The sequence below is a fragment of the Protobothrops mucrosquamatus genome, unplaced genomic scaffold, assembly GCF_001527695.2.
Source record: "Protobothrops mucrosquamatus isolate PMUCROS unplaced genomic scaffold, P.Mucros_1.0 scaffold1607, whole genome shotgun sequence".
Classification (NCBI taxonomy): domain Eukaryota; kingdom Metazoa; phylum Chordata; class Lepidosauria; order Squamata; family Viperidae; genus Protobothrops; species Protobothrops mucrosquamatus.
The window spans coordinates 314,673-330,819 of record NW_015387770.1 but is presented as its reverse complement, the minus strand read 5'-3'; the positions used below and the strand labels follow the sequence as shown (position 1 = coordinate 330,819).

General features: G+C 44.8%; 1 protein-coding gene across 1 annotated transcript; it reads left to right on the top strand.

Moving 5' to 3' along the window:
* The first annotated feature begins 8,176 nt into the window (after positions 1-8,176).
* SDF2L1 (stromal cell derived factor 2 like 1) lies at positions 8,177-12,522 on the top strand. Its single transcript, XM_015822572.1, has 3 exons — positions 8,177-8,384; positions 10,039-10,235; positions 11,962-12,522. The coding sequence occupies exons 1-3, from the start codon at positions 8,177-8,179 to the stop codon at positions 12,247-12,249; spliced, it is 693 nt and encodes a 230-aa protein (XP_015678058.1). The 3' UTR covers positions 12,250-12,522.
* Positions 12,523-16,147: the final 3,625 nt, after the last annotated feature.

The window sequence follows — 16,147 nt, the reverse complement described above, 5'->3', positions numbered from 1 at the left end:
TTTTTCCCAACTTTTGAAATTCTTATTTGTAAAAAAAAAAATAACACTATCAATTAACCGACCAATCGATCTGTTTATTGTTTTGACCGCCAATTTTAGCAAATCAGATAATTCTGCCTAAAAGAATCCAAATATACACTCAAATGTGCAAAACTCAGAACAGGGAAACGTTGTGATTATAGCGGCTTAAAAGTTTAGGCGCTTTTGATAAAACCACCTCTCTGTTGTTGTTTTTATTGCAAAGCTTGCTCACTCAGGTGGGTCTCCTTGTCTCACTTTGTGAAATAATTCAATTTTATGTCGAATCAGGCCAAAATGACTTTCCTATTAAGAGGCCCCAGGAATATTCCCATGCTGAAATAGGGCTACACTAAAAACGATTTTTTTCCATACGCGGGCAAAACAGGAAGAAGGTGTGGAGAACTTTAAGGAGCTGTTCTTTCAGCACTATGGAAGGTCACAAATATTCTGGCTATCTAGCTGATGACGAGAGCTTCAGAAGACCTCAGGTGAGGACCAAGGAAGGACCAAGGGATTCCCTTCACATCCCTTTCTAGAAACAGGACTCCCCAAACTGGGAGCCTACGGGAGAAGATGCCACTTACAAAAGTCTCCAGCATCAACACAGAAAAATCACCCATTAGCTTCTCGGGAAAGCCAAATTCTCCACCAAAATCAGTTTCCTGACTGTAAACCAAAAAAAAGGTAGATCTAGATTCAGGAATTTAAGTATTTGCCAGGAGCCTACTAAACTTCTGCAGATGTTTGCTGCAAACTCAACCCACCCAGTAAGAGTTTGGTCCCCAGTGGCAATCCTGCCTTCTCATTTCTTCCCAATTTGGCAGTGTGGACTTTGACTCCTAGAATTCCCCAGCCAGCGTGTTTCCCAGGGAATTCTGGGAGTTGAAGTCTACACATCTTCAATGTGCCAAGGTTGAATAGCCCAGATTTACTGTAATAATCTACCAATCCATCACAGCCTTTGGTTCCAGGTTTGTGTGCTTTTTAAAAAAAAAACAAAAACCAGATTGGACATGTGGGCACCTCAACTTATGATCCTCATAAAAGTGAGTCAACTGAGGTTAGCAAAAATGTGTAAAAACATATCTAGCAACTGTTGGAAATGTAGACAAAAACCAGGCACTTACTACCATCTTTGGTGGACATTTATTTATTTATTTATTTATTGAATTTATATACCGCCCTATCTCCCTTACGGGACTCAGGGCGGTGAACAGGCGATAATAAAAACCACAATAAATATACACAAATTTCTGTCTAAAAAACCAAAGGATTTCTACCCTAAAACCAAAGGATATTGGTCAAGAACAAACATATAGTTAGAGAAAATTACTAAAAAACATACAGATTTTAAGCCAGAATTATTTTTGTTAGGCATAATTGTAGGAAACTAGGAGAAAGAGTGTATATCTCTAATATTACATGTATTAACTGCAGCGAGAATCGTATTCGCTCAACGTTGGAAAAAGGAAGATTTACCAACGGAGTTAAGAGTTAATTAAAAAAAAATTAGATTGTGCAGAAATGGATAGATTGACATTGAAAATGAAAGAGGAAGAAGATTCAGTATACTTTAGAACATGGGATGATACTTTTTATCAATGGCTAGAAAAACGAGGTAGAGAGAAAGGAATTTAACATGCATTAGTAAGATAAATGGGAGTCAATTGCCAACTGTTTATATTTTGATCACGTGGCATTGGGGAGGCTGCAACGGTCGTAAGTGTGAAAAACGGTCATAAGTCCTTTTTTTCCGTGCCGTTGTAACTTGGAACGGTCACTAAACGAATAGCGGTAAGTTGAGACCTTCCTGTACTTGTGTTTGTTTACGGCCTGCTTTCCTGCCTGCCTTGTAGGACAGCAACGCCCACACCAGTCCTAGAAGAGGTCCCTGTGACTGGAGGACCATGCTTCGGCCTCCATCTCGCTGTCAGTACCGAAGCCAAGAGCCGGCCACCTCCACCAGGCCCCTCCACGGCTTCTCCCAGGGAGACCAAGGGAAGCGAAAACGCCACCAAAGCTGCAGCAGCAGCAGCAGCAACAACAACGAGAGAACCAGTGACCTGGCCAACGAGTTTTCCGAGTTTGTGGACTTCTTAGCTGACGAGGACGTCCTGGAGAGCCTCCAGCAGATCGTGGAAGACGCCGTCAAGAAGCTTCGCGACGTGACGTCCCAAAGCGGGGAGCCCATCTTTGACCTCCAGGAGGAATGCGCCTCGAGCGTGGAGAGCGAGACGTGGTCTTATTCCTACACTTCGACGCGTTCCCAGATCCAGTACCAAACCACCACCACCACCGCCACCACCGTGTCCAGCTCGGACGATGACCAGGACAAGCACTTCCTGAGCCCAGAACCATCAAAGGCGGGGCGCAAAATTTGCCTCTTGGATAAATATGTCTCCAGGCTCCCCAAAGTTGGAAAGCAAGCTGCTCAGGAACTGTCGAGAAGAATCCATGCGGAGGTATTTCTGAGGCGAGGCCATTTTGTAAGGAGAGTCCCTGGGCCCAGAGTTCTGAGGTTCCGATTTGCCTGAGGGAATTTCCAGTGCCAGAAAAAGGAAATTGTTTTGCCTCAAATTTTCAATCCCTGGTACTAAAAAAAGACTCAGGGCACAGAGCAGGGGCATCCAAACTTGGCTGTTTTAAGAGTTGTGGACTTCAACTCCCAGAGTTCCATAGCCAGCCATGCCTTGCTGGCTGGGGAATTCTGGGAATTGGAGTCCACAAGTCTTAAAGGAATATTCTATTCTATTCTATTTTCTATTCTATTCAATATTCTATTCTATTCAATATTCTATTCTATTCTATTCTATTCTATTCAATATTCTATTCTATTCAATATTCTATTCTATTCTTCATCCTTCTTATTCTATTCTGTTCTATTCAATATTCTATTCTATTCTATTCTTCATCCTTCTTATTCTATTCTGTTCTATTCAATATTCTATTCTATTCTATTCTTCATCCTTCTTATTCTATTCTGTTCTATTCAATATTCTATTCTATTCAATATTCTATTCTATTCCTTCATCCTTCTTATTCTATTCTGTTCTATTCAATATTCTATTCAATATTCTATTCTATTCCTTCATCCTTCTTATTCTATTCTGTTCTATTCAATATTCTATTCAATATTCTATTCAATATTCTATTCTATTCTATTCTATTCTTCATCCTTCTTATTCTATTCTATTCTATTCAATACTCTCCTCTCCTCTCCTCTCCTCTACTCTCCTCTACTCTACTCTACTCTACTCTACTCTCTTCCCCCCTATCCCCAAAGATGCCCTTTTGGTGACTAGAATGAATTTGCTCTCTTCTGATTTTTCCCCGTTCTCTCTCTCTCTTCCTCCCCCACAGTCGTTTTCCGAGCAGTCGGGAGAGAGTTACTTCCAGCAGCAACATCTGCAGATCTGGGCCAAGTCCTTCCAGCATCCCAGGAGAGAGTTTTTTGCCAAGTTCCAGAGAGCCCTTCCTCAAGACTCATTGTCCTTCGAATCGCTTCACAAGGAAATCACCAGCGTCTTGAAGCGGCCGATTCGGCATGGCCTCCCGCTGCACTACATCTGCCACGAGCACCTGCACGTCTTGGAGTTCTTAGAAGAAACCAATATCCTGGCAGGCCTCCAGGATGTCATCAACCAAGCGGTCCTCAAAATTGTGGAGGCCACCGTGACGGGCGGCATCGTCGATTTCTTCTATGAGGGTGGCTACTCGACCTCCTGGGATTCGGAGGAGGAGGAGAGCATCTCCGAAAGTTATGAAAGCGAGGAAGAAACCACCGAGGAAGACAAGTTCTACGGGATCTGCAAGAAGAAGAAGGAGACCCTCTCGGAGGAGGAGAAGGGAAAACAGACCCCACCTGCTCTCCCCAAATCCAAACAGAAGCCAACCACTCCGGAGGAGTCCACTCGGAAAGGCAAGTCCGGCCCGCCCTCCAAAACAAAGGAAGCCCCGACCAAGTCAAGATACGTCCCACCTCCCCTCCCGAAATCCAAACAGAAGAAGCAAGAGCCAAGCCAGGGTGAAACGGAGACCACCAAATCGGTAATTGCGCAGGGTTTTTTCTCAAAAAGCTCGGGAGAGGCCAAGACAAAGTTGGCATGTCTGGGCCACCGTTCCCAGAATGCTGAGCTGTACAGGCTAGGGATGCTGGGAACTGGGCTCCTCCTCCATTCTGGAGGGCTAGGGGTGGAGAAAGCTGGCCAAGAGGTCTTCTCCACGAGTCAACGGTGGTAAACCATGGTGGAACATATGGGGAGATTGTTCTCCTGATAGAGCAATTATTTTGGTCCTTGACCTACGAAGCGCCTGCTCATCACTCCATCCTGATTCCTTCCTATGTTTCGGAAGACGTGTTTTTGTGTCCAACGCCCTGTTTAACCTTGGCTACCAAAAGAGCAGAGAAGAAGCCTTGGTCCTTTAGTTCCACAGAGGTCTGCAAAGGGTGCGGAGATCTCCCTTCCGCAACGTAGCTTCCCTCTCGAGATCCCATTTCAGTAACGGAAAGCAGAGGAAACGGGGAACAAGTGAGAGTTCTGTCAGCCAGTAGAGTTATGGAGACGGGGCGCGGGGGTGCTCCCGAAAGGAGCTGGAGGATGAAATAGATTAGGTACCAGATCATACGAGATCAAATCAGGTTAGGTTATACATCGGATTTACAGAGAGGAGATGGATTGCATTAAGTTAGATCGGATAACTCTGGATTAGATAGCAGATGGATCGAACTGGCCTGGACTAAACTGGGCTGGGTTGTGTTGCTCAGATTGGTGTCAGGTGCAAAAGATCAGATCACACACTTGAGGGCCCGAGTGATCTTGTACCGATTCATGGCACTTTATTGTACCAATTTGTTTATTTTGCACTCATTTATTGCACAAGAATCTTCTCAATTGCTGGACTTTAGCTCAGGGTCAGTGGAATTCAAAAGAGCTTGTTTGTGGCTACTTAGGGATTCTAGGCTGATGCCTCTTTTAACTCCGCCCCAGGTCCTGCCCTCTTTTCTCCTACCATTAGATTTGGATTAGATAGCAAATGGATTGGGTTGGATTGGTAGAATTGGGTTGGATTAAGCACCTGTAAACATGTCCTGCCTTTAATCGTCACTATGGCCTATACAATATTTTCTAAAGAAACCCGAAGAAAGAATACAATCCCAGTGGCCTTTTAATATTCTGGCACCTCCTTGTCATGCCACGGAAGTTTATTTTTATTTACGTTTCTCTACACTCTCTTCATTGGGACCCCTTTATCCCAGGGGTTCAGACGGCCTCCCCGGGAATCCACCTCTCCCAGCCCCGTAACCTCCGAGCACGTTTTTATTTTAAGAGCTTCTCTTCGCCACTTCCTTAAACCTGGTTCTCCTTTTCTCCTGCTTCTTCAGACTAGGCATATGATCACTCCCAAAGATATCAAACGGGCTCGTCTCCAGGGCAAGCCCCTTCCCAAGCAGTCCATCATCGACTTCCTGATCGAAAACGCCGCCAAGCTGATCTTGTACAAGTACAATTACGAAACGCTCCTGTCCGAGAAACTGGGTTTCATCTCGGTCCCGGTCACCAAGGTTCTGCTGGAGATCATGTTCGGCTACAAGAAGATCAAGGGTAGCGGGATACGTCTCTCTTCTCAGATCGACTGGACCAAAGTTTACGATGAGGTCTCCAAGAAGCGGCCGGCCAAGCCCAAAGTGCCCAAACAGGAGAAGAAGAAGAAAGGGGAAGAGAAGAAAGAGAAGAAAGCTGGAGAGAAGAAAAAAACAGAGGAGAAGAAGGGCCTGTTCTCCAAGCCACTGGACATGCCCAAAGGGAAAGTGGTGGCCATGAAACAGCACGGAGACCAGGGCAGCAAAAAGGAAGGCGTATCGGAGGAGAGCGAGCCGGAGATTTTTGAGATCGTCCCTCCCCAGTTCCCATCGGATGCTGAACAGCCCTCTGCGGATGAGAACGGGGGCACCCAACTAGCAAGCTCCAAACTCTCTCCTTCCAGCACAAAGGTCTCAACCGTCACGACAGACAATCATAGGAAATCGGGAGCTCAGGACTTGGAGAAATCTCCTTCAGCTCTTGGCACTCTTGGCACAAGGTCTTCGTGGTCCGTTCGAAAAGCCGCCCCTGCCGTTCTTTTACCAGAGGTGGACGCCACCAGCCAGGGCTCTGAAGCTCAGGGGAAGAAATCTTTGACTCCGAAGTCCAGCTTTGCCGGAGACGGGAGCAAGACGGTGCTGCCCAAAATCTGAAAACTCAAGGATATACATTTGTCTACGTCAGATCCGTGCCTTCCCCCTCCGCTGCATCTAACCGGTGTCTCACCCGCAGGATGACCAGCCCGTTGAACTTTCCGATATTGAGGTTTATTTTGGAATTCAGGAAAAATGTTGAGTTTTATTCTTCAGAGTCTAGCCTCTCTTCCACCTGGTCGGAGATGTCTTGAGTTTTACACACTTTTTTTTTTTAAATTGACATTAAAAGGCCTTTTTTTCTTGGCTTCCCATCTATACTATACTTTACTTTACTCATGGAACAAAGCCTCCTTAGAAAGGAATATTTGTAGCTCAGAGTTGAAGTGTGGGGTCCTGGGTGCTCTCTGAGCTGGGTGGTTTTCTGGCAGACGTTTCATGACCCAACTAGGTAACATCATCAGTGCTAGAAGGGAGTGGGGTTTGCGGAGAGGAGGAGGAAGAGGAAGGGGAGGAGGAGGGGGACTGGGGAGTCCTTGATGCTCTCTGCGCTTGGTGATTTTCTTGTAGATGTTTCATGACCCAACTAGGTAACGTTACCAATGCTAGAAGGGAGTGGGGTTTGCTCTCTTTGTCACTCTATATCAGCGGTTCCCAACCTTTTCTATACCCTGCACCCCTAGAACGCTTCTGATATATTCTCGCGCCTCTTACAAAAGTAATACCTGGTTTGAAGAGGATGAAAGCGAATATATACTTTGAGCAACCAATTTATTTAAACAAATTTTGAATGACGTGAACATAAAAAAATAAGACAAAGTTATACAAATTTTAAACCCAAATTTTCACACCCCCTGGAATATTGCCTCGCATGCCCTGCTCTGTATAAACAGAAAGTGTGTCACCTCCAAAATAGGAATGGTCCATTTCTCAAAGAATAGAAACGCCTCGTGCAAAAACTTCAATTTAACCAGACTGGATCCCTATTCATGTATTTGGTCTGTTGTCATCTTTCTTCCTTCCTTCCTTCCTTCCTTCCTTCCTTCCTTCCTTCCTTCCTTCCTTCCTTTCTTTCTTTCTTTCTTTCTCTCTTTTTCTCTCTCCTTCCTTTTCTTTCTTTCTTTCTCTCTTTTTCTCTCTCTCCTTCCTCCCTTTTCTTTCTTTTTCTTTTTCCCCTTTCTTTCTTTCTCTCCTCTTTCTCTCTCTTTTCCCTTTCTTTCCTTTTTCTTTCTCTTCCCTTTCTCCTTTTTCTCTTTCTTTCTCTCTTTTTTCTCTCACTCTCCTTCCTTTTCTTTCTATTTTTCTTTCTTTGTCTCCTCTTTCTCTCTTTTTCCTATCTTCTTTTTTCTCTTTCTTTTTTCTTTCTCTCCCCTTTCTCTTGTTTTTCTTTCTTTCTTTCTCTCCCCCTTTCTTTCTCTCCTTTTTCTCTTTCTTTCTTTTTTGCTTTCTCTCTCTCTCTCTCTCTCTCTCCCTTACCTAGAGATTAAAGTGGCATGCCAGTTGACATAATACACCAATAAATAGCTCCCTTTTTAATCTTTCAACACTCTAAGAACGATCGTCTGGTTGAGTAAACACCATAGCAGGAACCCTTAATCCCCCAAACTGGAGATATTTTAATAAGAGCCTTCCTTTGAACAAATTAAAGATCACGTGATAGGAAGGCGGGATTCGAACCGGCATCTTCTTCAAGGCTCCGGTTCTGGGGGGCAGACGCGGCCACCCTTCCATCCTCTGCCTTTCCGCCCGGCCCCGCCCCTTTCCTGGCCGCCACGCCGCCGCAGCTGATTGGTCGCCCTGCCGCGTGCTTCGAGCCTATCCGCTCTCCCGCCTCGCCCTGCTGGGGGGCGGAACCGGAACACGTGCTCTGCGTTGGCAGCCGCGGATTGGCTGCCGCCGTCGCCGGTACCGGAAACGGCTTCTGAGGCGAAAGCTCGAACTGCCGCCGCCGCCGCCGGGAGAGCCACGGCAGGAACGGAGATGAGGCGACCGCGCGGCGGCGCTTCTTCCTCGGCCGGGCCCGGCTCCCTCTCCCCGTCGCCGCTGCTGCTGCTCGTGCTGCTGGCCTGCGGCCCCGGCCGGTCGAAGGAGGCCGAGGCGGGCGCTGTCACCTGCGGCTCGGTGCTGAAGCTGCTCAACACGCGGCACAACGTCCGGCTGCACTCGCACGAGGTCAAGTACGGATCCGGTGAGGAGAAACGGGCGACGGGGAGGGAGCTGGGCCGGCAGGGGAAGCGCGGACCGCAACTCCCAGAATCCCCAGCCTGGGGTGGCCGGGAACCCCTCGGGGGGGAGGAAGGAAAGAAAAGAAGGGAGGGAGGGAAGAGGAAAGAGAGAGAGAGAAAGGGAGGGAAAGAAAAGAAAGAATGGGAGGGAAGGAGGGAGGGGTCTTTCAGGTAGACGGCTCCTGAATGGGGAGGCTCTGTCTTCATGAACGGGGGCTACCGGGAAACACGGCCCTAAGTCCTTTATAGTGGGAGGGTTGAGGGTGCCTTGCATTCAGATAGAGACCTCCTGAATGGGGAGTCTCTATTATGAATGGGGGATATAGGGAAAGATGGGTCTAAGAGTCCTTTAGTTGTGGGGGGGGGAAAGGAATGATGGTGCCTTGCATTCAGATAGAGACCTCTTGAATGGGGAGGCTCTATTATGAATGGGGGATATTGGGAAAGATGGGTCTAAGAGTCCTTTAGATGTGGGGGAGGGGGAAATGATGGTGCCTTGCATTCAGATAGAGACCTCCTGAATGGGGAGTCTCTATTATGAATGGGGGATATCCTGAAAGATGAGTGGGGGAGCTGATGGCGCCTTGTATTAAGATAGACCAATCTTGAATGGGGAGTCTCTATTATGAATGGGGGATATCAGGAAAGATGGGCCTTAGAGTCCTTTAGTTGCAAGGGGGGGAATGGAATGATGGTGCCTTGCATTCAGATAGAGACTTCCTGAATGGGGAGTCTCTATTATGAATGGGGGATATTGGGAAAGATGGGCCTTAGAGTCCTTTAGTTGGGGGGGGGGGAAGGAATGATGGTGCCTTGTATTCAGATAGAGACCTCCTGAATGGGGAGTCTCTATTATGAATGGGGGATATCCTGAANATTCAGATAGAGACCTCCTGAATGGGGAGTTTCTATTATGAATGGGGGATATCCTGAAAGATGAGTGGGGGAGCTGATGGTGCCTTGTATTAAGATAGACCAATCCTGAATGGGGAGGCTCTACTTTGAATGGGGGATATTGGGAAAGATGGGTCTAAGAGTCCTTTAGTCGCCTCTTGGCTTTTGCCAAACGGTCCATAAAGGATTTATCGAAGAAGGGCAGCCGTGTGTCTTTTCTCCGTGAATAAAATCACAAAATAAAAACTAGAAGCTGCTGGGTACTATGTTTAACATTGTGTGTGTGTGTGTGTGTGTGTAGTGTACAAAATGGGCTTTAAATAGGGTTGGAAGGAGTTTGCGTTGTTCTTCAACCTCTGGAAAGCTAATAAGCCTCATTATTATGATTATTATTGCTATGGCCCTTTTTTAAGTGATTGGCAGAATATTCTAGGGTATAGTCCCTTATCTGTCATTGAAAGCTAGTTTGCTTCTGTATTGTTTATTTTCTACATGTACATTTGGTGACCTTATTGAAGTTTCCCAGAGCTGTCAATGTGAAAAGTAAACAGTAAAAACCTTGTACAGAGAGATTTCATTTTGCGGTCTTCCGTATTCGCCATTGATGGATCAGGAAAAAGGAAACAGGAAAGTAGTACAACATAATGATTGTGTTTTCTGCCCATTCTTCTTGGGAACATATAATATCAGCACAACCATTCATTGATGATGTTTTGTTATTAGGTAGTGGTCAACAGTCAGTGACCGGAGTCGAAGGATCAGATGATGCGAACAGCTATTGGCGGATCAGGGGCAAAATTGATGGATCCTGCCAACGAGGAGTACCAGTAAAATGTGGGCAGGCAGTCCGACTTACTCATGTCAACACAGGGAAGAATCTGCACACCCACCACTTCCCATCACCTCTCTCCAACAACCAGGTAAAATTGGAGTGTATTTGATATATTTCAGCTGCATGGATACATTTAAATCTAATTGATTCTACTATTGAGTTGGAGCTTTAGGAGGAATACTCATCTGGTTGAAAGTCAATTATGCTTTTTAATTTGTTGTCTGCCATTTGATACTACAGATATACAACAGCAGCCCCCAACCTTTGGGGCACCAGGGACCAGTTCCGTGGAGAGGTTTTTCCGTGGACCGGAGAGGGCATGATTTCACATACTGCCTGCATTCTGCAAAGGGGGCTTTGCTTGTTTGCGTGGCCTGGTGCCAGTTGGGGACCCCAATATTCAGCATAACTCTATACCAATTTAAGAAAGACGTCTTGCTGTGCTTATTTTATTTTATTTTGCTTTTGATGAGACGGTGCCCTCAGTTTTGTGAATTTTTTAATGAAATTATAACACATAAACGGACCGTTTTTGACAGTTCTAATATTAAATCCTTAAAGCTGGTTTGAGGTATTCGGTTGTTTCTTATTATGCAAAAATACATTTCCAGCATAATTTGTACTCAGACATATATACACAAAGGGCAAGATATCTCTAATTCCGCTTAATGATAAAGGACTGCTTTGTAAAAAGCAGAGTCTAATGCCATTTTTTTTTCTACAGTACAAATTGTGACCTTTTTTTTGTCAGGCCCAAACAACCCGGCCCACACATGCAGAGTTCAAGCTGTTGCCTATAATACAGGAATCTCCCCAATCTATCAACCTTCTCTAGGGAACAATTAGATAAGGCTTCAAGGACCTGGGGTGTGTGATGTCAGTCTTTTCCGCCTGCTTGAGTTCTCCTCCTTGCTACTATCAATACTAGTAACAGCTCTGGAAAAATATATATATATAGAACAAGAGGAAGTGTGAGTGATAACTCCGTACCTCTGTAATTAACATTCTAGTTGACATTGGTGCGGAGTGGTTAATGATGCCATACAGTGTGTATGTTGCGGTTTAGACTATCAAAGTGTTTCATAGCTATTTGTAACTGATATAACAATCTGATCATTTCTACTAGGAAGTTAAATTTTCTGAAGCTGCTACAGGGCTGAGGGAAAGTACGTTATCTAAAACACCATGGGAGGCCCCATTAACATTTTTTTGCTCTCAGTTTCTATTTGTTTTTTGTAGACATTAGCTACAAACCTTTGATGCCTTAAAAAAGGATAAAGTTGCTCTAGAAAATATTGACTTAAGTCACAGTGCACTAAAGCAGAGCCAAGTGTATGTACTCGTGACTTAAAAGCAGTTGCAGTTTATGCTTCAGCAAGTCACAGTATACATGTAATTTGAATCGTGTCCTCGTCCCAATTTACCATTTCTCATCTGGGTTGCCGTCTTTCAGCTTTACAGGCTAAACCGCAGTTTACAAGCCACAGGAACTGTGTTCATGCTGCAGGCTCAACCAACACAATCTAGCTCAGGGTTTCCTAACTTTAGATCTGCGGGCTTCAATTCCCAGAATTAAATTCCCATCTTGCTGGCTGGGGAATTCTGGGAGTTGAAATCCACAAATCTTAAATCTGGTCAGGTTACGTTGACGCTCTTGTGCATCCAGGATCTTCAGCCATCATTTGGAGATGTTGTCTTGTCGTTTGCAGGCTCTGGCTTACGATGTAAACCCGGCTTAAATCACAACCACAAAGATGGGTCTTTACAGCCTTCTTTTTTTTCTCCCACCCCATTTCCATTTCTGCATCTGACAGGAAGTAAGTGCCTTTGGTGACGACGGTGAAGGGGACGATTTAGACGTGTGGATGGTGCAGTGCGGCGGAACCTACTGGGAGCGAGACGAGGCGGTGCGCTTCAAGCACGTGGGGACTGATGTGTTCCTTTCCGTGACGGGGGAACAATACGGGCACCCTATCAGGGGCCAGCGGGAAGTTCACGGGATGCATTCCGCTAATCAGCACAACTACTGGAAAGCCACGGAAGGGGTTTTCATTAAACCCAGTTCGGACTCCACGAAGCATGACGAACATGAGGAACTCTGAATACGTGAAGGGGGCCCCCGGGGAGCGCGCATAAATTCCCCTGCCACAAAGCTCAGCGTCTTGAAGGCGTGGAGACCCCTTTGGAGGACAGGGTCTCAGGCTTAATTCCGAATGATCTAAATCCAACCGGTTCCTCTTCTGTAGCCACTTCCTCTCCCTGTCTCCTTCGTTTGCCGCCGCCCCTCTCCCCTTTTTTTCTCCCCCCCTGAAGGAAAAGTGATTTGTTGTGTATATTCTTAATTCCGAGGTGCAATAAAACGTAACTTTTATAAATTCTTTCTCTTTAAATCGTCTTGGGAATTGTGCCCCTCGACAGTCGCGGATGCTGCATTCCTGATCTTATTAGCTTATTAGGTCATCCAATTTCTCTGCTTTTTTTGAAAAGCCTGTGGCAGGGGAAGACCAGGAGAAGATGGGTAGAAAATATATATTTAGAAAAATACTTTAGATCTCTCACCCCCTCCGATCCATCTGGGACTTTACACAACCTTTGGTTGTATTCATTTGTTTTATCTTTAATTTCAGTGGGAAATTGGCAACCTGCTGTTTTGTTTTTTCTTCTTCTAATAAGAAACAGTTGCTTAAAGAAAAGGAATTAAGCTTTCCACAAAGTGCTTTAAGGAAATCCAGAACAAGCCATGGAAGGACAAGGGAAATGTCTGTAAAATGTTAGGACGCTGGGATGCCGCACCCTCTTTTGTGTTATTCCATTCTGATGTGTATAAAAATTCAGCCTAGCGCAGTGGGAATTAGCAATTCAAAGCTATAGAAAACCATTCAAAATCTACTCCTTTTGCCTTCCAGGACCGCCAAATGAATCGCTACATATCTGTGAACTCAGAACAGTGGGAAAAAGAAACTTTAAAAAAGAGTTTTAATTCTGGAGCCCGGATTTCTAAATTTTCTGATTTATTTGCTCTGCAATCGGCATTCGGCCGAGACGTTTCTACCAAATCTAACCAAGTGGTAAATTAAGGATTAAGTGCCCAGAAATCTGAGCTTCATTGTCCAGCTTAGTGGTGACACTTAACATTGTCTCTCTTGCCTTGATTTGCTGTGTTTTTTTTTTCATTCCAGTTGTCAATCGACATTCTTCTCATCGTCAACATTGCTCTGAATTTTCTTAAGATGTTTTCCCCCCTCTAAGGACTTCTGTACATCTGCAAATCCATCCTCAAATCTTCTCTTGTACCTTCCTTCTAAGGGGATGATGCATTTTTGAGGGGGAGACATCAAGACCGCATAAAGTGAAAGTGCATTAGATTATTCCTAAGTATAAATATTCAAGGGCTTATGACTTCTTCCTGATCATGTCCCCTTGGCAGAAATTTACTCCAGCAATGAAATCACAATTCAGGCCACAGATGGGAGCCCGCCCCACACCTGGAGCTTTTTAAATGAAAGTCGCAGTGTCTGACTCACCAAATTCACATATTTGTGGTGAAATTCCCCCGGCAAACAGTAAATTTGGCAGAAAAACCTCCGTCCAGGTTTCCTTATAAAAATGCTCGATCAATCCTTACCATTTGTTCTCTGTGTGAATTTTGAGGGCCAGCGTGGAAGACCATTTCCTGGGTAGGTAGACCTTGACTTTAAAACCCATTTCTTTAGTGGCTGAAGTTAACAACGGCACTGGAAAATTGACTTAGGACTGATTTTCAAATTTAACAACCATCGCATCGCAGTCATGCGATCAAAATTCAGATACTTGCAACTGGTTCTGATTGATGACCGTTGCAGTGTCCCAGGGTCAGGCGATCACCTTTTTGCGACCTTATGACAAAAGTCCACGGCAAAGCTAAATTTGCTAAATTTGCTTAATGATCGGGGTTTCCCTGTCTGAGCAGGGGGTTGGACTAGAAGACCTCCAAGGTCCCTTCCAACTCCTGTTATTCTGATTGCATGATTCGCTTATCCACTGGATGGAATCACTTAACAAGTGCAGCAAAACAGGTCGTAAAATGGGGCAAAACTCGCTTAACAACTGCCCTGGTTAGCAATGGAAACTTTTAGTCGTAAGTCGAGGACTACCTGTCGGGTTGTGACTTCCACAAGGCTGTAAGGATCCCTGTGGTGGATTATTTGGAGGAGAGCTCTGGAATTGGACGGTGCTTTTGAGAAAATCCCGGGGAACCAGCCGCAAAGAGATTCGTAACTTCTATTTAGACACGCCTGGTTTGATACTCAAACTTGCATCAACCCAGTGCCCTAAATTATTTTCATTTATTACATTTATCTGCCACCCATCTCACTGAAATTACAAAATTACAAAGGATGAAGTCTAAAAACAAAACAAAAAACCCCACAGGCTCCAGCGGGAGCGGAAGTGGTGCCTTAATATGCATTAAAAAAAAAAGATAACCTAGAAACAATCTATTACTCCCCTCCTCAACCTTCCTACTAGCATGACTACTAATGGAAGAATTCACTTTTTTTCCCCCAACCCATTGGGAGGGAGGGAGGGAGGGAGGAGGAAAAATCAAATTGGACAATAGCCAAAAAAGACAGATGTTGCAGGTGCAGGAGTGGCGATCCAGTGTTTGAAAAGTTCATGCGGAGGGATGAACAGGCATCCATTGAGGAGGAGGACCTGATTTTGCATGCACAGCTAAGGCCCACCAGAGCTTTGCGTTCCACCACTCCAGCTTCTTTGGGGCTTCCCTTTCTCATTCCTGGGATCAGGAAGACACGTCAGAAGCTTCTGGAGACACCATCTGAGGTCGGGTTCCTGCTTTAAAGTTGCAAACACCACCGGGAGAACTGCGAACGTTTCTATTGCCTCTGGAACACCCATCTAAGAGGGACTTAGAATAGACAGTTACGGCCACAATTGAGCCCAACGTTTCCGTTGCTATACAAAGCAGTTGTTAAATGGATTATGCCCCATTTTATGACATTTACTGCAGGTGTTAAAGGAGTCGGGCGATCATTAAGTGAATCTAGCTTCCCCCGTTAACTTTGCTTGTTGCGAGCTGGCTGGGAAGATTACAAAAGGTGATCACTGGACCCCAGGACAATGCAACAGTCATAAATGCATGCCAGTTGCCAAGCACCCAAATTTTGATCATGTGATCCTGGGGATGCTGCTGTAACTTTGAACAGTAACTGAATGGTTGTAAGTCAAAGACAGAAGAAGAAGAAGAAGAAGAAGAAGAAGAAGAAGAAGAAGAAGAAGAAGAAGAAGAAGAAGAAGAAGAAGAAGAAGAAGAAGAAGAAGAAGAAGAAGAAGAAGAAGAAGAAGAAGAAGAAGAAGAAGAAGAAGAAGTAGTAGTAGTAGTAGTAGTAGTAGTAGTAGTAGTAGTAGTAGTATAGGAATGAATACAAGGCATAAAATCTATTTAGGAAACGCTGCTGTGCATGCTATACTATCCTCTGTTGTGCAAATGCAACAGGAAAATCCCATGTTTATACCACTGAGATAATCCCAACAGCTATAACAGGATTGACTTCTAGAAGTTCTTTTATAACCCCAGAAATTAGCCAAATTCACGGAAGATTTTTTTCCCTCCCAGCCATAGCCAGATGTCCCATCTGTTTTGCAGAAGTCACAAGCTCCAAAAATCCTAACTTAAGCCCCACTCCTGTTTTTTTTTTTAATCTGGGTGCAAATAATGCTAATTTAATCCTCTTAATCCATGTAGCTAATTTCAGTCTTGCTGATTTCCATGGATCTGTGTGAAGAATGGCTACATCTGGATCCAGACTCAGTGATGTTTCCTATCACCCTCCCCACCCCTCTGGATACGCAGTCATCTACTTTAAAAGAAATTACATGCACAAAAGAAGAAGAAACAGAAATACGAACAGTGTTTGGTTTTAATGTTGCCTTTTACCCTAAATTTGTTAGTCTCATTGCTATCTTGTCTTTTATACTCTGATGCAGCCTTGGCAACTAATC